Here is a 25470-nt window from a genome sequence, read left to right as displayed (position 1 = left end):
CTTTTCTACATATTCTGAAGCAGTGTTTGACTCTCCCTTGCATAGTAGATGCCTTAAATTTAAATGCCATTATTTATTAATTATGGAGACAATCTACTAGCAGAGCCCTTTTAGGAAAGTGTCAGAGATATGGCTTGAAATTCTCATTTGTACTATTCCCTGTGCAGGAACTTCTGTGTGGGAACAATAATAAATGTATTTTTCTGCTACTAGAGTCTGTTTTTCTTTTCCATTTTCACTGTCAAAAACAGTTCTGCTGTGAGCTTCTCTTTCCATGCCTGCCGCCTATCTGAACTTCTTCTTTCTACCTGGCAGAATAACAGACATCCAGGATTCTCTGTTTGTGTAGTTTGGGGAAGGAATCTGGTTTTATATGGGATAGCTTTTCATAATTACTGTTTTGCCTCCTGCCACATGATTGCACACCTCAAGTGAGTCATGTACAATATCGAGCTCTGTTTGACTTGCTCCCTAGGATCCGGAAAGTGTGGCAAAGAAGGAAGTGTGCTGTCAAGAATGGGATCCTGACGATTTCACATGCAACTGTAAGTGACCTCAAGGCTTTGCTTACCTGTCCTCAAGCTTTCTTCTCTAGCCTCCTCAGCTCAAGGGCAGATGAGCTGACCTAACCAGCATGAACTTTTGACAGTGTCTTAGTTAAGATTAGTGTTGCTGTGATGAAACACCGTGACCAAAGAGTTTGATTTGCTTATGATTGCACATCACAGTTCATCACCAAAAGAAGTCAGGGCAGGAGCCTGGAGGCAGGAGCTGATGCAGAGCACATGGAGAAGGGTGCTGCTTACAGGTTTATTCCTCATGGCTTGATCAACCTGCTTTCTCATAGAAACCAGGACCACCATGGTGCCTCAGAGAGGCCCCACCAACAATGGGCTGGGACTTCTCCCATTGATCTTATGGAGGCATTTGCACTACTGGAACTCCTGACTCTAGCCTTGTACAAGTTGACATAAAATTAGCCAGCACAGATTAGATCCCTGTACTTTGTGAATTTGAGCCAGATCATTCAGGATGGTCTTTCGCAATTACTGGCTTCTCTTGTCCCATGCTGGCCTACCTGACAGAGATGTTCACTGGGAAGGGGCAGGGGGCTTATTTTGTTTGTTAGTTTGGTTAGTTGGTTTTGGTTGGTTTTGGTTTGATTTGGTTTTGGTTTTGTTTGCCCTTTCAACCTAAGTAAGGTAGGGCTTGACTTTATAATCCTAAGGCTTTGGGGGAAATAGAATTAGTTGTTACCCTGAAAACCCTGTGAACTATAAAGATAGTAGAGTATTTTCTTTGCTTGAAAAAGTAGTATAGGAAACAAAACATTGCATGTAAAATCTTCAGTCATGTTGTTAGAGTGTATTAGTAAAGCAGGGCCTTTCTGGCTCGGCATTTTTACACTTAAAAATAATCTTTTAAATTCTCAAGGAGGATAAAGGCCATAATGGGAGATGTATCACATAGGAGTGGAAATTACAAAGTATATACTGTCATTAAGGCAAAACGACAGCCTACAGATTTGGAAAAGATCTTCACTAACCCTACATCTGACAGAGGGCTAATATCCAAAATATATAAAGAAGTCAAGAAATTAGACACCAACAATCCAAATAACACAATTAAAAAAAAGGGGGGATACAGAGCTAAACAGAATCCTCAACAGAGAAATCTCAAATGGCTGAGAAGCACCTAAAAAGGTGTTCAGTGCCGTTGGTCATCAGGGAAATGCAATTCAAAATGACTCTGAGATTCCACCTTATACCAATCAGAATGGCTAAGATCAAACATTCCAAGCAGTAGCACATGCTGGTGAGGTTACAGAGCAGAGGGAACACTCCTCCACGGCCGGTGGGATCGCAAACTTGTACAGCCACTCTGGAAATCAAATTGGCAGTTTCTCAGAAGCCTGGGATTAGTTCTACCTCAAGACCCAGCTATACCGTAACTCCTGGACATATATTCAAAAGGTGCTCCCCTATCCCACAAGGGCACTTGCTGAACTATGTTCATAGCAGCTTTATTTGTAATAGCCAGGACCTGGACACAACCTAGATGTCCCTCAACTGAAGAATGGATGCCAAGAGTTTTTAAAAATATATGTACCCAGTGACTTCTACTTAGAGAAAAAAAAATTGAGTTAAAGTTAAATACTTGTGGGTTAAATGATGTTCTTGACAAGCTAAGATACATAGTCAGTTGCAAATAGAATACATAAAATGAGTAGTGGGTGTGCATTCCATTGCTAGTTTATAGATGGAGGGTGGGTGTGCATTACATTACTAGTCCATTTCAGTTGAGAACTAAAAGAAGTACTGCTCTTCCATAAAATATATCTCACTCAATTATCCTGATAGCCCATGGCATCCTAAGTTTAATTTTATAGATGAAGAAACCAAAGCACCAGGAGAGCCATGACTTGGCTGTTAACTGGCAAAATGGGAAAACAAATGCAGGTCTTTGGGACTTTGGTCCACTTTGCCCTGCTTGGCTCACTGCAGAACCTACTGTCTTTCTGAGTGTTGACACTTGACACTGGTCCTTGCCTTACTAAAGGCTCCTAACACACTCCTTAAGAATATCACATACATCTTAAAGATTGCTCTTCTTTATGAAATTGGAGTAGTTACATCACCTCTGTCCCTTATCCCTGCAGAATTGTGTGTTTTACCTGAGGATTCCCTTCAGACAACCTTGCTAGATTTAACTGTCATGACAGTTGTGACCAGCCCACCCATGAGATACTTAAAGTCCTTCTCACAGACTTGGACAAGTTACGAACTGCTTTGTGGCTGTCTGTAATGATTAAACTTAATTATCAACATGACTGGATTTAGAATCGCTGAGAAGACACACCTCTGCCCTTATATCTGTAAGGGTATTAATCATAGAGAGGTTTAACTGAGAAAGAAATGCCCACCCTGAGCATGAGTTGCACCCCCATAGAGGCAGAGGTCCCAGAATGATGGATAAGAAGGAAATGAAGAAGTCGGGTGAGCCGGCATTCATCTCTCTGTTCATTGCTGCAGTTGTAATGGGACCGGCTGCCCGCATTCCTACTGCCGTGCTTCCCAGCCACAGGGACTGTTTCTCCTTAGCTTAGGAGCCAAAGGAAAATCGTCTTACCCTAAGTTCCCTTGAATCAAGTATTTTGTTACAGAAACAAGGAATGTAGTTAATATGCTATCCTGCTGCTATTTGCTTATTCAGTCTTCGTTCCACCATTCTCCATGTATAGTCCTGGGCATCCCAGTTGCAGAGGTAAATCATTTGGACACACTCCTAATCCATCACATGTATACCAGAGTGTGTATCTCTGGCTATTTGTGAAAGGCTGATGTTATGTACTCTAGTACCTTCTACAGGAGAGCTCCTCCTGTCGTCACCAGGAGACATTTGACAAGTTACACAACGGCTTTCCCATGCTCTATTGCTGCTATTGAAGGGCTTTCTGGTAGGAGACCATATGGGTGATGAGGGCATCGTTGCACTGTTTCCTTGGTTATTTGACCTTGAACAATTTGCTAAAGATGAAAACTCAGCTCTCTCTCCCCTTCTCTTTCTGTTTCCTGCCAAAAGACATTGCTGTGGCCAAGCCAACTGTTTTCTGTGTATTCTAATTAACAGCAAATAACACATGGGCCACACTGTTTGGTGGCTAATAGACAGTTGCATCTGTCATATTGGCGTCCGAATCCCAGTTTGCTGTTCACTCTGTGACCTTGAAAAAAGTGTTCAGCTCAAAAATCTCATGAGGATTAAAAGAGATGGGGGTGGGGCATGTGTGAGGTTAACAGCTTACAGCTGTTACTGTTGTTGCCTCTTTGGAAGTCTACTGACATAGAGCTTGGGTGAAGGAGAAAATGAGTCCCTTTCCGGATTCTGATCCCCTCCCATCAAGCTGTTACTGTTACCCAGTGTTCTCTAATCCAGACATTTCTGCTGGCAACTACATCACAGTCCTGCCTCCACAGAAACATGCTATTGGTCACATAGCATTTGGATGAAAATCAAAACCAGTAGTGTCCTTGGTAAACAATTGACAGGGGTTCTGCCGAGGTAAGGGACACAGACAGTGCACCTACTCACATGTGGGCTCACAGAATAACCGGAACCTCTGGAGTGTAGCCTCACTTGGTCCTCAAGACACCCTCAGGACAGGGTTTGCTGTCTTCAGTTCTCACAGGACAGGTGGTGAGAAGCAGGAAGGTACCACGTTTCTTTATCTTTGGAGTGCCAGCAGCTAGCACTGTGCTAGGCTCAGTAAATATAGTCAGTGCCATCTTTTTTCCTTTGTGGGACGGCATTGTTGTATAGCCCATGCTGACCTCAGGTACATAATGCTGACTCACACTTGTAAGAGCTGGGATCACATGTGTATCTTACTACATTTGCTTCAGTGGATGTTTTTAAATGAAACTACATTCTGTGGCTAAGACTCAGCCAATACTCCATGCCTGGCTCCATGCAGTTTGCAGCGTTCAAGCTCCTAGTTCTGCTCTTTTCGTTATACACAGAACTTCCCCATTTAGGCACTGTTCCTCATCATGGATCACCATAGTGTCAAGATGGGGAGTACTCTGAAATCTTCTAGGAAGAGGGGCGGGGGGAGGGGGATCAGGAAGGTTTGAATCTGAAGATTGCCTGTATAATATTTTATGTTTTGAAATGCCTTCAGATTCCCTTATGATTAGCACTGAAACAGCTATTAAGTTGATAGTCACCTTTATCTTTAGATAGTCCTAAAGTTACCTTAATATCACCCAGGAGTCTACCAGAAAGGTTTGGCTTGGCTCCAAAAGGTTAGTACTCTTGCTGAACTAGCAGGCTGAAGGTGACGGGTGTCCAGTGCTAGGAATGTTGGCAACTAAGGAATACTAAGGGTATGGCTTGGTATAGAGGAGTTACTTCTTGCTAGAACACATGCAGGAGGCCCACAAAGTTCTCCTAACAAGAAGAGTGCAACGCTGTGAATCCAACTGCAACTGAATGATCTTGGACCTCTGCTGTGGTTGAGCTTCTTCACCCATCCTCTCCTGTAACATGCCCAGTAGCATGCTGAATGGCACTAAGTACTCCTTAGCATGGTGGTTATTATCATCTTGGTGAGCTGAGGTGGGACTGCACCGTCCGCAGCCACGGAGCCAGACCTTCCGAGAGAATCCCCTCTGACACGAGGTCTCCAGTGACAACTGTCTGTATAAATTGGAGCCATTAATAGTGCCTGATTCATCGATGAATGTAAAAATTAAGTGAATTCATTGATTATGAGCAATTAGGACAGGATGTGGGGCAGAGCTAGTGCTCAGTACATGTCAGCTGCTGCTGTCAGTATGCCTTATCTGCCTGATGTGTTGCTGCCTCCGTGGTGTTGACTGAGTTTATCAGAACCCTTCAGGTTCTTCTCTCCCTTTACATCTAGGCATACTTTACAAAGTCACTTTGAGGCACAGATTTTCACCCTTAGAATTTCAATTTCTACCTGGTGGGAGTTGGCAGCAGTTCTGTCTACTCCTGGGACACTTCACTAGAGGAAGAATTGGGTGTCAATCTCTTTATCCTTGGGCTTTCTGCATCAGTAGACAGTTCCCAAGAGCTCTTGTCTTTCAGGCCTGTCCAGAGCTCTCAAGACAACATTCTCCAACCAGGGCTGGCTTTACCACATGCACTGGCAACACATAGAGGAAGCAAGATGGACCTGCAAGATGATTGATGCACTGCATTTAACACCGTGCCTCTGTGGCTGGCCTTTGTGGAATTTTTTTTTTTCTCAGCCTCTTGGGGACTCCCCATTTGCTTCCATGTGTGTGCATTGTCCTTGGGAGGAGAGAATTGTTTTTCTTTCTTCCAACAAATCAGAAAACAGCACTATAAATTCCAGGAGGACAAACTTGGGCTGCTACCTGTTAAACTTGGGCTAAACCCTGAACAAGCTATAAAACTTTGATGAGTTATTTCATCTTTTGGAGCCTTAGTTTCTCAGGTACATAATTTCCTCAGTAAAGTGTTTTGTTGATTTTTTTTTTCCTGAGCCCAGCACTGGAGTAGGGAATATATGCAGTGATTGAAAGGGTGGGCTCCTGCACTCCTGGACTCAGAGTAAACCTAGGAAAGGTGCTGTGGAAGAAATGAGCAGGATACTGTGATAGAAAATGAAGGGACAGCTACCTCCTCGTAGTCAAAGCTGGGCACACCATGCTACAGCTAAGGGAGCAGCCGTTTCCACAGAGGAGAACTTCAGTCCATAATCTCCAGCCTAGACACCATGCTGAAGGAGCTCCGAGGAGCTGCTATGGAGAGTTTGCATTTTGTAAGGAAGATTCTTGGAACATTGTCACTGTTTAAGACTCCTGGATAACGAAAAGAGACGTCCGTCAAAGTCACTGCCTGCTGCATTTTCTTGAACCTGTAGTACTTTAATTTTCTATTTCTACTGATTTCTCGTCCACTTGAACCAGTTCCAGGTCTCCTCCGGCACAAGGCAGTACCTATCACCATGCTACACTTTGACGTCCCTTCTCTCTCTTTTTAAAACTTACTTATTTTACGTTTATAAGTATTTTGCCTGTGTGTGTGCGTGTATACCACGTGCACCTGGAACCCATGGAGAGCAAAACCGAGTTTTGGATCTCCTTGAACTGGGGTTACAGATGCTTGTGGCCTGGGAACTAAACCCAGGTCGTCTGCAAGAGCTACAAGTGCTCTTAACTGCTAAGCCATTTCTCCAGCCCCTCCCTTCTTCTAGACAAAAGGACAGAACTGATTTTTATGATCCAATTGAAAATGCAGCTGTGGATCTAGTGGGACTGGTATTGAACCTTGCTCACAGGCGTTTGAAGGAAAGAAATGGGGTTGTGACCATACTCAACATCACACTGAAATAAGCAGTACTGTTTGCAAGGTCGGGTTGCCACAGAATATCTCAGTAGGCCTCTCCATGCTGGGTGTTTATTGGAAGACTTCTTGAATTCAGGCTCTGTAAGAGCAGGTTTGGAAAGGCAGAGGGGAAGACATGGATAAGAACAGATTGCCAGGATACTGGCAAGGTCTGCGTGTCAACCTCTGGCCACCTTGAAGTCTAGTCATTGCCATCACCTTTATTCTAGTAAAATACCATTTTAATGAGTAACAAAGTTAAACAATAGACTGGACTCATGCTCTAAATCCTCATTTTGGCGTTTGAAGCCTCCCTTGTGCTGCATTGCTGTCTGCTTGGAGTCCCTCACTCCTTGTGCATGCTCTGTGTCTTCACACTCACCAGGATCTCACTCTCACCCAGTGCCCTCCTGTTTGCCCTCACACTGCCGAGGCTCATTCAGTAGTGACTCCCTCTGAGATCTTCATGTTACAGGATTTGGCCTTCTGTTTGAACCATAGTGACTTAGTGGACAGCTCTCCAGAAGTTAGGACACATTAACAGGAAATCTAAATGGGCTATCAGGACTCCATCAGAGTAGCTTTGTGAGAAATACATCATGATGATAGCCTTACTCTGAAGGCCTTTCTTGGTGTGTAAGGTAACAGGAACCTGTTAGGGGTCCTGGTCTGGACCACTCCTTGCCTACTGTGTGAATATAATGTAGTGAGAATCGTCTTTAAAAGTAATAATAATTAATAATTATAATAACTATAGCCCAGGTGTTTCATCATCAAGTTAATACATTTCATACAAATACAAATTCTTGGCAGGTAAGAAGACATGAACTAAAATGGCCACTGTAGTTAAACAGGACATGTGAATTTAGATTTTTTTTTTTTCTTACTAGGCAGGTATGGGGCATATGCCTTTAGTACCAGCACTTAGGAAGCAGAAGCAGGTAGATCTCTGTGCGTTTAAGGCCAGGCTTATCTGAATAGTAAGTTCCGGGACAGCCAGTGATATGTAGAGAAACCTTGTCTCCAAAACAAACAAACAAACAAATAAAAACACAAAAAAACCCTCACTGACCTTTGTCCTGCTTGAGTTACACTTCATATGTTGCAATAGCAACACTCATTATTTGTTTGTAGAAATGGCTTTAAAAACTAAAACACTAAAATGAAGCAGCTTCATCAGATACAGTCACAGCAGCGTTTCTTATTGGCAGCCTCACGAGCTGTCCTCACTATAGTGTTTTTACACTGTATACTTTGTGTTGACCCTAGAGTGGAGCACATTCCCAAAAGCAAAGGGACAGGGTTCTTCAATACAGAGATTTCCTTAAAAATGTGCTCTTTTAAGCCAAGTGGAGGAGGTGGGGTGGGGAAGCATGCCTTTAATTCCTATACTGTGAGGCAGAATCAAGGTAGATCTCTGATTTCAAGGCCAGCCTGGGCTAAAAGTGAGTTCCAGCACAGCTAGGACTACATGGAGAAACCCTGTCTCAATAAAAGTTAAAAATTAAAAAAGAAAACAATTTTTTTCCTTACGCGTACCTCCTGCACAGTGGAAATTAGTTCCATGGTTACAGTGGCAAAGAAAGTTAGGACCTCCAGAAGTAGCTGTTAGCCAGTTTTTCTTCCTTTCTGAGGGAAGGACCACTGAAGAGATAGGGTTTGGTCGTGACCCCAGGGTAACAATCTGGGATCTGAGATGTGCTAAGAATGATGGACTGTCTCAGCAGACTGCTGCATGGTGTGAAGAAGGCAGAATGAACAAACTAGTGTTTAAGGGCACAAAGAACCAGTAAAGATTCCTGGCAAGTTTTTCAGGTCTAACCTTGAGCAGGAGGCAGTGTACTAAGATGAGATGGTCCTGTAAGACATAGGTCATCATGCCACATCTTCCTGAGTCCTTGTGGCCTCACCTATGGACTGGAATCAGGGACAGAGCTATGCTGTCATTACCAGGGCATCTCCCAACAACACCACAAAGCCTGTGGGTTGGTAAAGGGCACAGAGAAGAACCACTCTGTGACAGTTTCAGGGAACAGCACCTGCTTTATTGCACCTGAATAACCAGTTCTATAGTGGAAGCCTGTGACTGTGATTGGCTAGCACAGGACCTGGGACTGGGCAGTGAGTGAGTGTTCATCCCACTGTCCCACAATCTCTGCAGAAGAAGCATAAAAGGAGATGTGAAGAGTGCAGACAGGTCAGCAGGCCAGCTGGCAGCTTCTCAAGCTCCTTCAGTGTCCTGACTTCAGTAGCATGGTGTGCCAAGTAAGCTGACCACCAGGTTGTGCCTGTAGTTCCTCCTACACACCCAGTTCATGCAGGCGCTGCAAGAATTACATGAGACTAAAGTACCTGCAATGTAAGGGATCATAAGGAAAAATTTGGTCTTGTCCCCAGCCCCAAACACCCTTCAGAAGCCTATGCTGGGCTTGTGCTGGTGGTTCTCGCTCAGAGGCAGGTGTTTGGCATGGCCTTATTTCTTTCCAGGGGCTTGTGGTGGTTATTGAGCACATGTCAAGTACTCAGGTTCCCCTGGAGACACAAGGCATCTAATCCTGAGTGGAACTCCTGAAGGGACTAAAGGGCTGAGCATCTCTGTTTCCAGGCACCAGCCTCGGAAGTACAAAGGTTTATTTTATTTTTTACCTCAGCCTGGTTAGGATGAGGCATATTTCCAAAGTAATTAATGATATCCTCGTCTTGTTTGTGATGCAGAGCAGTTCAGCGGGATGATTAGAGTTGCATTTTCCCTTCTGAACACAATTCCAGCAGCTGTGTTTCACTAACAGAGAAGTAGGACTGTACCAGTAACTCTGCAGCTCCGTCACAAAGGGCACCACGTGCCACAGGACCAATGAGTGGGGCCTGTTGGTTTTCTGGAGGCAAAGCCTGATGGAGTTGATTGGCAGTGCTGGTCTGCATGCAGACTGATGTTCATAGCCGAGTGGTTTGTCAGGCAGAGGCAGCCTTGCCCCGATGTTTCATAGAACGTGCCCAGGGGTTCCCTAGTTAAAACATTTCTTGTATCAGAAACTTGACTGTGTTTGATGAGTATAGTGTCAGCTGAAAAGCAATTTTTAAGAGCACTATATACAAGTTGAGCCAGTGCTTGTTGAAAAATAAAAATCATGCCCCACAGAGAAATCCTGTTAAAATCAAATAGCAGAAGGTATAAAATAGTGATTAGCCATGTTCTTCCCGTGCAGTGTCTCAGCTTCTCCTCCGTGAGTTTGTGTTATTTTAAAGAGAGGGGGAAGGCACAAGGCCACACCTGGGTGTTTAGGAGCACCGAGCTGTAAAATCTTCAGTTCTGATGGGTGTGCAGCTGGGTATGGCACAGGCACTCCTGAATGAAGTCCCTCCTGAGAGGCCCCTCAGGAGCACCAGCCTTGCCCCCCACCCATCTTCCAGGGCCATGGTGGAAAGCTTATTTTTGAATGTTGGCCTCTCAAGACTCTGGCCTCTGCCGTGCCCTTAACTCAGACACTCATTCCTGGCCATCTGTGTCACTCTCAGCTTCCACCAGCCACTTGGATAAAGCCCTGCATGGCCGCTGCTCTAAGCATCTTCCCTCAGCAGTGTGCTAGGACTCCAGCCGGTAGCTGCCTTAGCCCCAGTCCTGGCTGCTTTTCTGTTGAGCAGAAGTCACTGTCCTTCTTTCTGCTCAGGCTCTTTCTGCACCTGTCACTCTTCACGGTCCCCAGCTCTCCTGGCCTGTTCACTCTCTGCTTTGCTGGGACCTTCCCTGTAAGATATGGCTCACTTCATCTGAGTCTTCTGTACACACCTTGAGACTCAGACCCAGCACTCCTGAACAGGGCAGGCTCTTGGATAATCAGCTTTCCCTAGAGCTGGTGACAGCCGTGCTTTTCACGCGTACTTAAAGATGTGGAGGAAGCTTTAGTAACCACCAAATGAATGAGAAACTATTTCACCTTCTAAAATGTCGCTTTTCATCAAGCTGAGTTAGGAATTTGGGTGGGAATCAGATATGCAGCTAGGGCTACCACTATCTCTGCCTTTCCCTGCTGGCCTGCACGATGGTGTAGGGAAGAATGGGGCCTCCGATCCCCTCAGCCACTGCCTTACTCAGCATGCTGGGGATGGTAGTTAGCATCTCTTTCCCTCACATCGTCTAGTAAAGGAAACTAAAAGCATTTCTTCGAATGTACAGGAAGTATTTGTGAGGTTCTTGGAAGGTAGTACTTTGATTGATATTTGAGTGCTTGCTGTATACGTGGCATAGTTTAGTAAGCACAAAGCACACCATTGTTTGAAAGGAAGACAGGAGATAAATAGTGATGAGAGCCATAGAGATCTCCAGCTCGTGTGAGAGGAAGGCTGCTGGCTCAGGAACCATGGAGTTCGGGTGGGGAGGGAACAATATAAACATACTTTTACTTCCTGGACTGCCCCACCACAATGCAGCCAGGCCAAGCTGTTTAGTTTTGCTCTAATTTTAATCTGTGGAAAGATTGTCGACTTTCATCAATATACCTATAATTTAGTCTAAATGTCAAGAGTGGTTTTGAAATTTTGTAACTTAAGTAAACAGCTAGAATTACCATTATTACTAATTTCTGTGCTTCTGCTAAAGCTCTTCAGACTTGAGTAGAACATTCCCCAAGCCCACCCCAAGCCTTTTTCTCATGTCCCTCTACTCAGCATTGGGTCTATCAGCTGCTTTGTTTGCTGCACCTATTGCAGTTCAGCCTGGGGGAGAATATGTATGGTACAGGCAAGATATGCCCCTGTCTGTCACTTGAGGTTCGTGTGGATGCCGCAGCCTGACCATTATGTAGGATAAATATCACCCGAGTATCATTGCTATTGGAGTACACTGGGCAAAGCCCTTATATGAAGCTGTCCGGCAGACTCTTTGAACCAGGGAGTACTAGCAGTGAGAGGAGAGTACTCCTGGTTGACTTGCCTATGTGCAGCTAATACTGAATTCACTGGTTCTTTAAGATTTTGCATCTATTGCTGGCTGTTTCTGACATTAAGAAGCACCTAGGAATACCAGATTTGGAATGAAAAAATCATGTTAGCTTTCTGCCATGTTTAATATGAATACTGTCAAATGTTTCTTAAACTTTCAAAACCAGATTTCTCTACTGAAGAATCCTAAACATTGGTTTAAAAGATTTTTTTTAAAGAAATCCTGAAACCTCTTATTATACCTAATCAATTTAAGCTTGGGAAGTTCTTCCATATGTCTGGCTCAAATCTTACATGGTTTGAGTGCATTTTTTTTTTCATTTGTACATATGGAAAACAGCTGCCCAGCCTTCCAATGACAATGTTTATGTATGTGCTTTTAGACAGCAGTAAGATCACACCCACTCTTCTTCCTCTGAACTGTGATTGATGCCTTTATCCCATCTTAACAGTTTCCTTTTCCCACCCCTTTAATCATCTCTTGATTCCCCTAAGCATTGTACAGCCTTCCTCAAATCCAGATTCCAAACAGAACATAATATTCAAAGGCTCACCATTAGACAAAGTCCCTTCCTTCCTTTCCAGTCTTCCCAGGCGGTCATGTGCCACAATCATTCAGAGAGGAAATGGGTAACACTGTCAACCTCCAGACAAATGAGATGGAGGATCCATGACAGATGGCGCCCAGTTTGTAGGCAGTCAGCAAGCCAAACTCGGATCTGTGTGAGAAATACTCACAGGCTCACACCTCCTGCCTCCCCTCCCAGTCTGGGTTCAGCTGATGATCCTGCAGCACAGAAACCACCACTTCCTCCTAACTGTAACTCTCAGTACTGTCTCCAGTTGTGACTCAAGGTGGATACAGTGACTGTGAACTCCTGGTCCCCAGGTCCCCAGACTCCCTGCTGTGAAGCAGCTAGTTTTGGCCTGAGGGCGTTGTTCTCTGAAGGGCTCTCCACAGTGCCAAGCACACACAGAGAACAATTTGTTTTCTAGGGCCTGCTGCTTAGGGGAGATGTATGTGTTGAAACTTCTTGCTCTGCACCATTCCTGATATTTAGATCTCAGAGTGGCTTACTGTGTATCCTCTCTGTCCCCTCCATGTCCTTAAAAAGTGAAATTCCTGAGTGACAATTGGGTCTTTTTTGAAGTCAAGACCTAGCATGCAGGTCTGACCAGAAAGTTCCACAGATTTCTCGAGCTGAAACAGCTGAGCTCAGAAACTCTTGACAATTCTTCCTTTAGTTGTGTCTGTAAGAAGCATAGGACCTAGGCAAGTGCAGGCAGGAAGGGCAGGATGACTGGTTGCTGCACCCCCTAAGTTACTATTTTAAATGTGAGACAGAGTATTTACTAGTAAGTCATATCAATCCTACCATGCGTTTGCTCGCGCCGGATGTTTGCTGGCCAGTGCTAATTATCCTTAAACTTTAAGGCTAAGTAATTTTTATATTACAATCAGTACTCACAAATGCCTAGAATGTCAGCATTGAGGTAACTATTGCAGGGGTCATCCTGTATTAATGAGGAAAGTACAAGTCAGTGCCTTTCACGGGAAGACACAGGCCTAGAAGTGCCAATTATATGCCTGAGGATGTCCAACTGTTTTGGGTTCCATTCTGGTTGACCTCCAGCATGCCTGTGTACAGTTAAGAACCATTGAGAGGGACAACCAATTTTTTCCTTCCTTACTGAAGTCAGAATTCTAATGGGGTGTGTCAAGACTACCTACTAGCTTGTGTGTGAGGGCAGAAACTAAAGGTCTGATGTTTGGTTGCAGTGAACTTGGATGTCTGTTTTCTTTTCTGCTAGTGTCCTTTGGTCACGGAGCAGGCATTGAGTGGGGCCGCTGCATGTGTAACCTGTTTCCCTCTTACAGTCCAACAGGCAGCCTGCTAAGTTAAACCTCCTCACCTGCCAAGTGAAACCGAATGCTGAGGACAAGAAGTCTTTTGACCTGATATCACGTGAGTCCTGTTTCTAAACCAGTCGGTCACTGTGGTTCTGACATCTACAGGTCTGGGTGTTTAAGCACCAGGAGTTTTCAGTGGGGCTTCTCACATTTAACCCCAGCTTGTTCAGGGAGACTCCTGGGAATCCTCCTGTTTGCTTGCTTCCTTGTTTGAGGCAGAATCTTACTTTGTCCCCTAAGTTAACCTTGAACTCAAGCAATCCTGCCTCATCTTCTCACATGGCTGGGTCTGTGGTTTGCACCATCTCTTGTCTCCCTTAGCTGTGTCCCGTGTGCTGTCTTTAGAATGGGACTGGACCGATGGGTCTATTGCACACCTTTCGGCAGGGGTAAGCGGATCTCATGAGGTGACGGTGAGCCTGTACAATACATCAAGTTCCAAGCCAGCCAGGACTACATAGTAGACCCTGACTCATGAGCACTGAACTGTTTCTAATATCCCCTCAGACACGTTTTTTAGTTATGTCACCATATCACGTACTGATCGTAAGGATACAAGTTTTGATATGAAACCCAGACGCTTCGAAGTTGTAGGAGATTCCAGCTTGCACCCGTTGATTAAGAAGTACTAGTGTAGACACGGGAGTGCAGGTATACCACTGTTGTAACATGTCTGATTTGTCCATTACATCCTGACAAAATTGGACTCTTCAAGGAACAATCAGCCCCCTTGCTTCAGTTGTTTTGAACCTCACTGGATTGTTGTCACCACACTCCTCAGTCTGCCACTGTGCGGCACTTTGCTTTTCTCCTTGGTGAGGGAGTACCAGCCACCAGCTCTCTACCTGTGTCCCAAGCTATCTGTGTCCAAGTGGTGGGAGGTACTGTTTTGCTAGCCAGCACTTACTGACTCTGCAGCTGAGGGGACTCCTAAACTCCTTCAGGATAGTAAAACTCTGCAAGGGTGTTTAGCTCTGTGGAGAGCACTTTGGCACATGCCCAGTTCCATCCCCAGCACCTCAAAACCAAACAGATAGGATAGACCAGAGCCACTCTGTACTCACCTGAAGTACTACAATACAAGCCCAAAGCCCAGAGTGGCAGACTGGCAGCCAAGTGGCCTGCACAGCACGGGTACACAGTCCTGCCCTTGAAGTTCTCTTCAGAGGTCCTATGACGGAATCATTTGTGAGGCTCTTCAGATGGAGGCTGAGTCTCCTGTAGCATATCTGTGCAATTCAGAGTCCCTACAACTACCATGATTACTCTGATCACTGATGGCACTTACTTTATGATTTGGCTATTAATAGGCATCACTTATATTGAGTGCTGAAATCTGTCAGATCTATTTTGTGCTCATTCTCACAAAAGGTCATCAGTTTCCCATTTTACAAAAGAAAAAGCTGGGTGAGTTGGGCCAGCTCAGCCAGCAGTAAGGTGGGTACTACTACACTTGTATATATGTTCTCTAAAGTATACTGTGTCTCAAAGGGTACTGAATGGGAGTGCCTGTCTGGAGCAGTCACATGTTCTGTGTCGTGCCAGCTAAATATGTTGAAGCACTTGTACAGTCCTGGATTTTTTAAATGAGCTTCCCTCATGAACATCCTGTCCACTGTACCTTTTTGGAAGGCAGAAGTTAAACCTGCCTTCCACAGAGCTGGATTCAGCTGGAGAGCAGCCCATTCAGGGCGAAAGTGCTGCTTCCCGAGGCAGTTGGAATCCCAGAGGGAACGGCAATCCTTTCTGGACAGGAAGTTCTGACTTCTGCCTGTTTGCCCCTGTAACTCCTCTGGGTCAGCTAGGACCTGGCTTTTTTCTCAGTGGACTTTCAAAGAGGAATATCATCCAGGGCTGATGGTGAGTGCCTGCGGTCACAGGCAGAGTGAGGCTGAGTTCAGAGATAGTTCAAGACCAGCTTGTACTGTACGTAGCAAAACTGTCTCAAGAAACAAAGGAAAATGCCTACTGTCTGCATGGAATGTGTCATCCTTTATTTTTAGTCCTTTGTACTCAAGGAAAATAATAAAGTGAATTGTTGCGCTGCTGATACATATGGAGTAAAAAATACTATGAGTTTGTGTTTTTGCAGAGACTTTAAAACTGCATTATTCTCCTTTCTGAGAGGTTGGTATTTTGTGTTTTAGATAATCGAACATATCACTTTCAAGCAGAAGATGAGCAGGACTATATAGCGTAAGTACTTTCAGAATGTTGGTGCAGTGGTTTGAAATTAAAGCATTATTAACTATGCTGGTGGCTTGTCACTTCTTTCCTGTCTCTGGGCCTTCACACTTGGCTCTTCTCTCCATCTGTCCTGACCGCCTGAGATATTCAGCCCTAGCCTCAGTACTACTAGGATTGTCGCCCCCTTGTCTCTGCCTGTAGCTTCTTCGCACAGCTCCGTGGTTATCTGGTCTAGAGATCCTAAGCTCTCACCGAGCCATGCTTACCTTACAATTGTGCATCCTTGTATTTAGGTGTCTTGCTTGGTGTTTGGTCACAATGTTAAGTCAGTTGGGATGTTCACCGGTACTGCCTAGATGCTTGGCTGTTCTTGTGAGAGAAGCAGACGAAGCTGTGACCTCTTGCTGGACAAGCATGATGCAGTCAGAGGGAACCATGTGCAGTGAGAAGAGCTAGGTTGGGCATCACATACCGCAGGAACTGCAGCCTGGAGTCAGTTCATTCCTTTCTCCCTTTGGTGGCCTAGAGTACAAACAGCAGTTTAGTGCATCCTCAACTGTTTCCATAGGTGAAAAGACAGTCAGTTAAGTCATTTTTGAAGTGCTTACATTTTTCTTTCTCACAAGCAAATTAGACCAAGTTTCATGAACTACCAAAATTCAATGCCCATCAGTAATTCCTTCATTAATTCCATAGAGCCCCAGAATTCTGTTCAGACCTGTTTGCCTCACTCACTTCTCTTCCCACTCCTGTTTCCCTGAATACTATACTCTTCCTGATCTCAGACTCTGATAGGAACTCTGAAAGAGAACAAGAAATAGACCACAAGTAAGTCAAGATAGGAGAGAGCAGAGGAACTAGGAAAGACCAGCAAGCTGCCAAGAGTTAGAGGAAGCAGTGAGAGCCAGACAGAGACAGACCACAGGACACGGTGTTAGCTCTCAGCTCAGGGACAGAGAAGAGACCCATGTGCTGGGGCACCCAGACTTGGATTCTTAGGGAACTGCCTAGAGATGGCTTTCCCCAGAAAGGTAACCCTGGCCTGAGCTAAAGAAGCAGTAAAGTGCTCTCTGCCTTCCCAGTGGAGGGAACTTTGAACTAGATGACTGGTGTAACTGGGAACAAGAAATGAGAATGCCAGGAAAGCTATCTCCCACTCCACTCAGATTTAGAGAGCTAACCCTTACTGACATCACTTTATGCTGAGTGTACCTTGTGTCTTGTTAATGCTGAGCAAGCACACAGAGATTCAGTGCCCAGGTCACAGTCTTAGGAAAACTACTTTGCGTTTCAACTACCTTGAAATACCACTTCCATTTTCCTATCTTCTCTCTTCCCTGGTCCTCAGAGCGCTGAGTGGGAGACAAATGAGAAATCTGGGTGAAGCCAGGAAGGAACGCACTTGATCTCATTCTCTTCTGTCTCAAGCACAAGCCTTGTATATCTTAGACCACACAAATGGTTCATCCAGGTCTGTGGGGTGCAGGTTTTCTGCCCATGGAGTGTGACAGTCACAGTAACAGGCTCCCTTCAGTCGCTCCTGATGTTACTGTGCTTTGACTCTCCTTGGACTCTGGCAGGGACAAGGAACCTTATTTCCCCTCTTCATTACCTCCAGCTTTACATAGCAACACCAACTTTCCTTCCTCATGGAAAACTGTCCTGTGTAATGAAAGAAAGATGTTTCCTCACCAAGGAAGGGGCAGGTATCAACAGTTGCACATTTGAAGTCTGGAGCCCTGGATCGAGTCTTAGTGGCTCTGTTTCTTCTGACAGATAATCTGGCTTCCATTTAAGAAATCTTGCAGTGGGGTGGGATTGCAGCTCATTTGGTAGAGTGCTTGTGTAGCATTCACAAAGCCCTGTGTTCAGCCCCCAGCATGGTGTAAGCACTGGGGAGGTGGAAGCAGGAGGATCAGAAGTTCAAAGTCATCCTTGGCTACCCAGTGAGTTTGAGATCAGCCTGGGGCACATGAAACCTTGTCCCAAAATCAAATAAATACACATTCAAGGTCACTATACTCTCAGCCCTTTTGAGATGTAACTATTCCATTCTATTCTACCAGATTTGAATTAATTTATTTTTGAGAATGAATTAATTGTCCTTAGATATACATTTCCTGCTTATTATGATAAACTTTTTCCAAAAATCATGAGCCTATGGAAAAACCTTGAGCCCCTGGCATAATGGTGGGTGCCCTGAAAATGTAGACTGTGCTGTTGTAAGTCAGTCCAACTCAACACCTTGGGTAAGTCACAGACACCTAGCTTTAAGGTGTTTTAACCCCCAAGGTAGAGGAGGATTCTGTTTTTAAAACTATGTGAATCAAGTACCTAAGAGGTACCAGTACACATTAGGTATCCAAGTGTCAAAGGGCCTGACACAGTAACAGAAAGCAAAACCGAGCCTGCGCGCACTCTGAAATCTAGTAAGGCTCCATGATGAAGTGCCTGCCACCTTGACCTTGCTGAAACAGGTTTCGTGAATTGTGCTAGAGAAATGACTCTGCGGTGAAGAGTGCATACTGCTCTTCTTGAGGACTGCAGTGCAATTCCAAGCACATTGGTGGCTCAAAACCACCTGGAACTCCAGGTTCAGGGGTTCTGACATCTCCAGCCTAGGGTGCCTGTACACACATGTATACACATACACAGTTTAAAATAATTTTCAAGGTTTTTTGAAGAAGCAATCTCTAGGGCTGGAGAGATAGCTCAGTGGTTAAGAGCTCTGAGTGCTCTTGCAGAGATCCTGAATTCAGTTCCCAGCAACAGATGGTGGCTCACAACCATCTATAATGGGACCCAGTGTCCACTTCTGGTGTGTCTGAAGAGAGGGACAATGTACTCACATACATTTAAAAAAAAAAAAAAGTAATCTCTACTTTCTAACTTGAGACTAAGTTAGAACAGTAAATAGAACAAACACTAACATTTTAAAGTGTATTGATGTCTCTCTCACTCCTAGACTTGCTTCCCAAGTGTTTCATTTTCTATCTTTCTTTTTTATTGGACATTTTCTTTATTTACATTTCAAATGTTATCCCCTTTCCTGGTTCTCCCTCTGAAAAACACTCTCCTCCATCCCCTCCCCCTTCTCCCTGCTCACCAATCCACCCACTCCCGCTTTCTGGCCGTGCCATTCCCCCACACTGGGGCATAGAGCCTTCATAGGACAAAGGGCCTCTCCTCCCATTGATGACCGACTAGGCCATCCTCTGCTGCATATGCAGCTGGAGTCATGAGTCCCACCATGTGTGCTCTTTGATTGGTAGTTTAGATGCAATTCACAAACCACATGAAACTCAAGAAGAAAGACCATAGTGTGGATACTTCTATCCATCTTAGAAGGGAGGAACAAACCACTCATCGTAGGAGTAACAGAGACAAACTAGTAGAGTAGAAACTGAAGAAATGGCCATCCAGAGACTGACTCCCCTGGGGATCCATCGCATTTACAATCACCAAACCCAGACACTGTTGTGGATACCAAGAAGTGCTTGCCAACGGAACCTGATATGGCTCGCTCCTGAAAGGCTCTGCCAGTACCTCACAAAGAGGTGAATGCTCACAGCCATCCATTGAACTGACCATAGGGTCCCCAATGAAGGAGCTAGAGAAAGGATCCAAGGAGCTGAAGGGGTTTGCAGCACCATAGGAGGAACAACAATATGAACTAGCCATTACCCTCAGAACTCCCAGGTACTAAACCACCAACCAAAGAGTGTTCCATTTTCTGTGTGCTCATAGAAATAAAATGCTGGGGTTCTTTCTCAAACTAAACTGGAGGTGAGCGCCACCTAGAGTCAAATCCGTGCCTGGCAGACACATCACCCGGAGCCTGGCTTGGCCTGTAAATCTCTTGCTGCTGCGTTTAACTACATAGGTTTTCTGGGTAGTACTTTGCTTCATGTTCTGCCACCCAATATCTCATCCAAATAGCAGGCTCAGGCCTGAACCTCTGTGTTATTAAAAGAGCAAACGGTAGCTGTCTGTCCTCAGTGTAAAAAAGCAATGATTTGGCTGTGGATCTGTTTGTTTTTATGTTTTGTTTTTGGAAAGTAAATTTGGGGCTTTTCTCTCATTAGTGAAAATAATACAAACTTATTTTGTCTTTGGGGAAATTGCATGTACCCCTCCTATGAGTTTCTCCACAAAGGGGAAAAAACACTCAAAAGACAAGCACATTTTGATTAAAATTCCTTTTTCATTTTTTCCCCCAAAAAACATAAATGCATAATTGATACACATATTTAAATTTGATATTATTTAAAACAGTTTCACCTCTATTTCACAAGATATAGTCTGAACATTTCTCCTATGCCATCAAACTCAATTCTCTAATGGAGCCAGCTAGATGGTTCCGTGGCCAAGGCACCTGCCACCAAGCCTGACAGCCTGTGTTAGTCTTCTAGGACCGACATGTTGGAAGGTACAAGTTGTCCTCTGGCTTCCTCCATACATGTGCCATGGCATGTATGACCACATACATTAAAACACACACACACACACACACACACACACACACACATTTAAATTGATATATTTTTATGCTTGTTGGACTTTCAGGTTTTACATATACCTTGGAAACAAAGGATTTGTTCAGTGCATACTGTGTCTCAGTATAGTCATACCCGCTGCTGGTGTGATACTACTCTCACCATTACTGACAAAATACTCAACAGAAACTTATGTAGAGACTTACTTCACTTCCTGGATCAGAGGAAGAGTCAGTTACAGCAGAAAAGGCTTGATGGCCAACAAGGATCTGTTAGTGGAGAAACTTATGTAGAGACTTACTTCACTTCCTGGATCAGAGGAAGAGTCAGTTACAGCAGAAAAGGCATGATGGCCAACAAGGATCTGTTAGTGGTAGTGGGAACTGGTTACATCTCACAGATCAGAGGGGACAGAAAGGCAGGGAGGAAGAGAGAGAAGGAGGGAAGAAAAGAGGTGCCACCTTCAAGGCCTGACCCCAGTGACTTGTGGCCAAGTCTGGTTCCCAATGCTTCCCCCGCCTCCCACAACAGCAGTGCCATCTAGAAGCAAATGCTCAAATGTGAGCCTGTGGAGGATTTTCATATTTAACACAGCTGCATTTTATGTGTCATTCTTCCAAGTTACACTCCATTTAACAAGCATAAACTTTATAGCTGCTATTAATATACCCCTCCTCTTCACTGTTAAATGTCCTTGTAGCCATAGGCTGCCAGAAAGCGGATGCCTTCTATTGAACACATTCCATCTGTCACTGCTTCTTATCACTCAAGCATCCCCTTCATTCTGCTCACACAGGAGTGGAAACACCTGTATATTTACACAGGGTATCAGTTACTGTGCCCTCTGCCATCCACTCCAGCCACCTCTCTGTGTGTCACCTACTCAGCCATCTCTCACTTGTTGCTTCTCACTAATTTCCATTTTGTTTGCTTTTAATGGTTTTATGGGCTAATGATTGAACCCAGGACCACATATGTGCTCAAACAACCCTAACCAACTCTTATCTTCCAATTTACCTTTTCATTTTTCCTCACTTTATTGCCATTTTGGGGAGAGCACTTAAGAAAAGAGATGGATTTTGAAAGTTCCTATTGAAGGTATGTTTCCAGTGGAGGAAGACAATGGTGGCGGTGCCCTTATGAAGGCTACCTTCCTCTGGTATCTTGACCACAGGTGGATTTCAGTACTGACGAATAGCAAAGAAGAGGCCCTAACCATGGCCTTCCGTGGTGAGCAGAGCACAGGGGAGAACAGCCTGGAGGACCTTACCAAAGCCATCATCGAGGATGTACAGCGGCTCCCAGGGAATGACATCTGCTGTGACTGCGGCTCATCAGGTAGCCGTCCGGCCACACTGGCCTGTCGAGTCCCTTCTCTGTGTAGTCGTCACTGGGGTGGTTGCTTGAGTTCTTTGGAGTTTGGGAGCCGACTTCAGACACACACACAGCATGAAGATTGCCCTCACTGGGCCGCTCTGACCTACTCTTGTTCCCCTACCTGGGTAATTCCCAGCCTGTTCTACCTGACACAGAGTGCCTCTCCCCTGAGTGTGCCCCATGATCACTAAGGAGATGGGGACAGAACACGGTGCTCATGAAGTAAGTGCGACTCTGCCACACCCAGCTAGAACAGTGTTAATTCAGTTCACTCTTGCTAGGTGCTTTGCTTTTTCTACCACAGACCTCACAGTGTATGGATCCGTAAGGTACCAACATCTTCCTCTTACAGATGGGGATAAAAGTGCTTTGCTTAAGGTTGAAATGCATACCTGCTGCTTCTGAAGACTGAACCAGAATGATGGCTTAGAACTACTTGTATTCTGAATGTACACGGTGGCTGTAGGATTCAGTGCTTCTCAGGATTTCAACCCCGCCTGTGGGGCTAGAAGGGAACCCTGCCTGGCACAAGGCCTGAGACTGTTCCATAGGCTCTCTAGGGAGAGGATTGAAGCTAATTGTTCTAAGGACAAAGGGCTTGACTTTGATTTTTTGCTAAGTGTTAAAGGGATCCAAGAGCCCCTGCACTAAAGCACAAGCCTGGGGATTCCTGCCTCAGCCCTTCCTTAACTGATTCTTACCAAGGTTGACTGCTGGGAGAGTCCCCTCTGTAGCCAGCAATCTGAATGACATGTCTTGTTTCATCCAATCTTTTCCACAGAACCCACGTGGCTTTCAACCAACTTGGGTATTTTGACCTGTATAGAATGTTCCGGAATCCATAGGGAAATGGGGGTTCATATTTCTCGAATTCAGTCTTTGGAACTAGACAAATTAGGAACTTCCGAACTCTTGGTAAGTCCTGCCCTGTGCTTTAGAAGAAAGGTTTATTGTCTCAGTATTTAACGTATTACTCTTGAGGGATATGTTTGTTTTTCATAGTTGCAAATAATTATAAAATTTAATGGATTTGTCGGAACATGTAGACTTTAACCTTTGCGATAAATAATGATTACTGCTTATTTCTGTTTCCCATTTAAGGAAAAAGAGTGAACTACAATATAGTTCACTACAATGGTAATTAAAGCATACGTGCAGACTACCTAGTGGATCATATTGTTAAAGCTAATGACTGAAAAGCTTTTCCCAATTTATCCTTGCTGCCTGGATATTTGTAAAAGTAGATCTGACTTGTTAGCCAGTATCACAAAACCAGTTAGTCTTAGCCCAACTTACATAGTTACTAAGGGAATAAACTGCTTAATGATTTGAAAAACATGAAAAATATGAATATTTAAATGTGGGTTTTTTTTTTCTGCCTTTCCATCAAATTTGAGACCTTGTCACAGTTCCTCATGATACACTGAAAGCAGCAGTGAAAGGCCAGTTGGCTTCCCATAATGCCTCTGGCCGTGGGTCCTTGTCTTGGATAAATTCAGCCATAGTACACTGTGAGAGACTTTGCAGTAAGAGTGAAACCTGCTTAAGTGAAACTGAGTTGAGAGTGTCTCTTGAGGGTATGAATGAACTGGAGTCAAGCAGCAGCCTCGTTTGCACAGGAGCACCCAGCGGGCAAGGCAGGTGTCAGTCAGCCGCGGCTCCTGCCCTGAGCAACCACTGGGTGACAGTGGCTTGTGTCGCAGGAGCCTGTGCATTTAGGAAGTGTGAAGTTGTGCTTACCCTTTCACTTGGGTTACAGAGCACAGGCTCAGACGTAAAGAGCGCTGGCGTATATTCTCTGATCTGTCTGATCTCAAGAAACTTGGGCGGGGGACACAGGGTGAAGGGGGGACCAGGTCCTGTTCTATTCAAGCATTCATCACTTCATATCTGTAGACACTGATGACTGTTTTGACGTAACCCAGCCCCACTAGATTTTGAACACCTTTGAGAAAAGAGCATTGCTACCACTTCTAGCTCCGGGTCAGAATTCAGTGCCTGGTGTGTGACAGCTGCTTGGGGGAATTTCCTAACCAGAAATAGGGATAGTTTGTATACTCAGAGTCAGATGAAGGAAACTACATACACAAAGATCTTAGAAGCAAATGATAGGAGTCTATTAACCAGTGGTATGTTCTGTTTGTTTATGTTACAGCTGGCCAAGAATGTAGGAAACAATAGTTTTAATGATATTATGGAAGCAAATTTACCCAGCCCTTCACCAAAGCCCACCCCTTCAAGCGATATGTAAGTATTTTGAATTCTGAGTATATGAATACTTTACTAGTCTATCCTCTCCTTCCCCACTCAAAAACAGACAAACAAAACATAACCAGCTAGCAACACTGTATCCCCCTCACCCTACCCCCCCCCCATTATCAAGAAAAGACTAGAAAGCTATTTTGAAGCATTTGTCTGCAATAGACAAGTTTCTTCTCAGCAGTAGCAGTACCTGCCCTGGAAGCTGCTGCTGCTGCGTGCCAGCTTTGTGGAGCAGATCTTCGGGACAGTCATCTGGCCGTACTGAACTATGGTAGTAGATGTGTCAAGGCAGTGCCAGGAGAACTCTTTCAGATACAAATGGCCAACAACCTTCTCAGCAAAGTCTGGCAGGTTGATGGTCCAGCTAATAAGTTTTCTGTGGGAGTATGAAAAAAAAAAATCTTACCAGAATTATAAATCTATTAACCCTGGACCAGACTCTTCCACTTCTGGAAACTAATGTCTATTTTGTGGTAGAAAAAAATAATAATAATGGGACAAAGTGGGTCTGTGACTCTACCAGATGTGAAAACACTAAGTCCCATGTTCTGGTGTAAGTGATTTCCAAAACAGTTGATACATTTTGGAAAGCAAAGCCCAGTAGAAAGCAGACTGCCTTCTGTAAAGGACAAGATGGATAATGGGGAAAAGAAACATACCTTCTCAACGTAGACCCATTGCCAGACTGAGAAACTGAATTGTGGCTAACCTTGGAGATTAACCCCTCATTCCTGCACTGCCTACTCAGGAGCCAAATGCTTTTGTGTGCCTAGTTCTGCATACTTGTCTCAGTAAAAAAGGTTGTGGGTGTTTCAGTCCATAGTCAGCTGGTCCCATTGCTGTGGCCCGGGCTGGTAAGGCAGAAGGAAGCAAGGCAGCAGAAGGTGCTGGGAAGGGAAAGGGAACTGCTTACCTCAGCAGTGAGAAAGCACAGCAGGCAAGAAGTGACCCAGGACACGTTCTACCCTTCACAGACACACTGCAGCCACCCACTACCTCTAACTAGCCCCTACCTTCTAGTATTGAATCCCACCATGAAGCCAGGGGTGCATCCCCCATCAGTGGGGTGAGTACCCTTATAGCCTGGTCGAGAGCATGTTACTGTCACTAACAGGAGACCAAACCTTCATCACATGAGCCTAAGAGGGATGCTTCAGACCTAAATCAGAACAGCATAGATTGGAATTTAATCTTTGCTTACGGAACTTGACAGTAACTTGGAAACTGATAAAAGTTTGTAGTCTGCCAGGCGGTGGTGGTGCGTGCTATTAATCCCAATACTCAGGAGGCAGAGGCAGGCAGAGCTCTGAGTTCGAGGCCAGCCTAGTCTACAGATCGAGACCCAGAACAGCCAGGGCTACACAGAGAAAACAAACAAACAAAAGCATGTAGTTTAACATAGGAGCGGGTGTGAGACTT

General features: G+C 44.7%; 1 protein-coding gene across 10 annotated transcripts in view; it reads left to right on the top strand.

The window, feature by feature from the left end:
- Asap1 (ArfGAP with SH3 domain, ankyrin repeat and PH domain 1) overlaps positions 1-25470 on the top strand; it is a 300809-nt gene that overhangs the window by 235438 nt on the left and 39901 nt on the right. For all 10 annotated transcript variants that reach the window (XM_029531154.1, XM_029531149.1, XM_029531152.1 and 7 more), the window contains 6 exons: positions 476-545; positions 13697-13784; positions 15877-15925; positions 21587-21750; positions 22571-22704; positions 23945-24036. In XM_029531154.1, the coding sequence (XP_029387014.1) occupies positions 476-545; positions 13697-13784; positions 15877-15925; positions 21587-21750; positions 22571-22704; positions 23945-24036 (597 nt within the window). The remainder of the gene's footprint in view (positions 1-475; positions 546-13696; positions 13785-15876; positions 15926-21586; positions 21751-22570; positions 22705-23944; positions 24037-25470) is intronic.

Source organism: Mus pahari, chromosome 17, assembly GCF_900095145.1.
Source record: "Mus pahari chromosome 17, PAHARI_EIJ_v1.1, whole genome shotgun sequence".
Taxonomy (NCBI): domain Eukaryota; kingdom Metazoa; phylum Chordata; class Mammalia; order Rodentia; family Muridae; genus Mus; species Mus pahari.
Note: the sequence above shows the minus strand (reverse complement) of the source record. Positions and strands in the feature narration are given on the sequence as shown.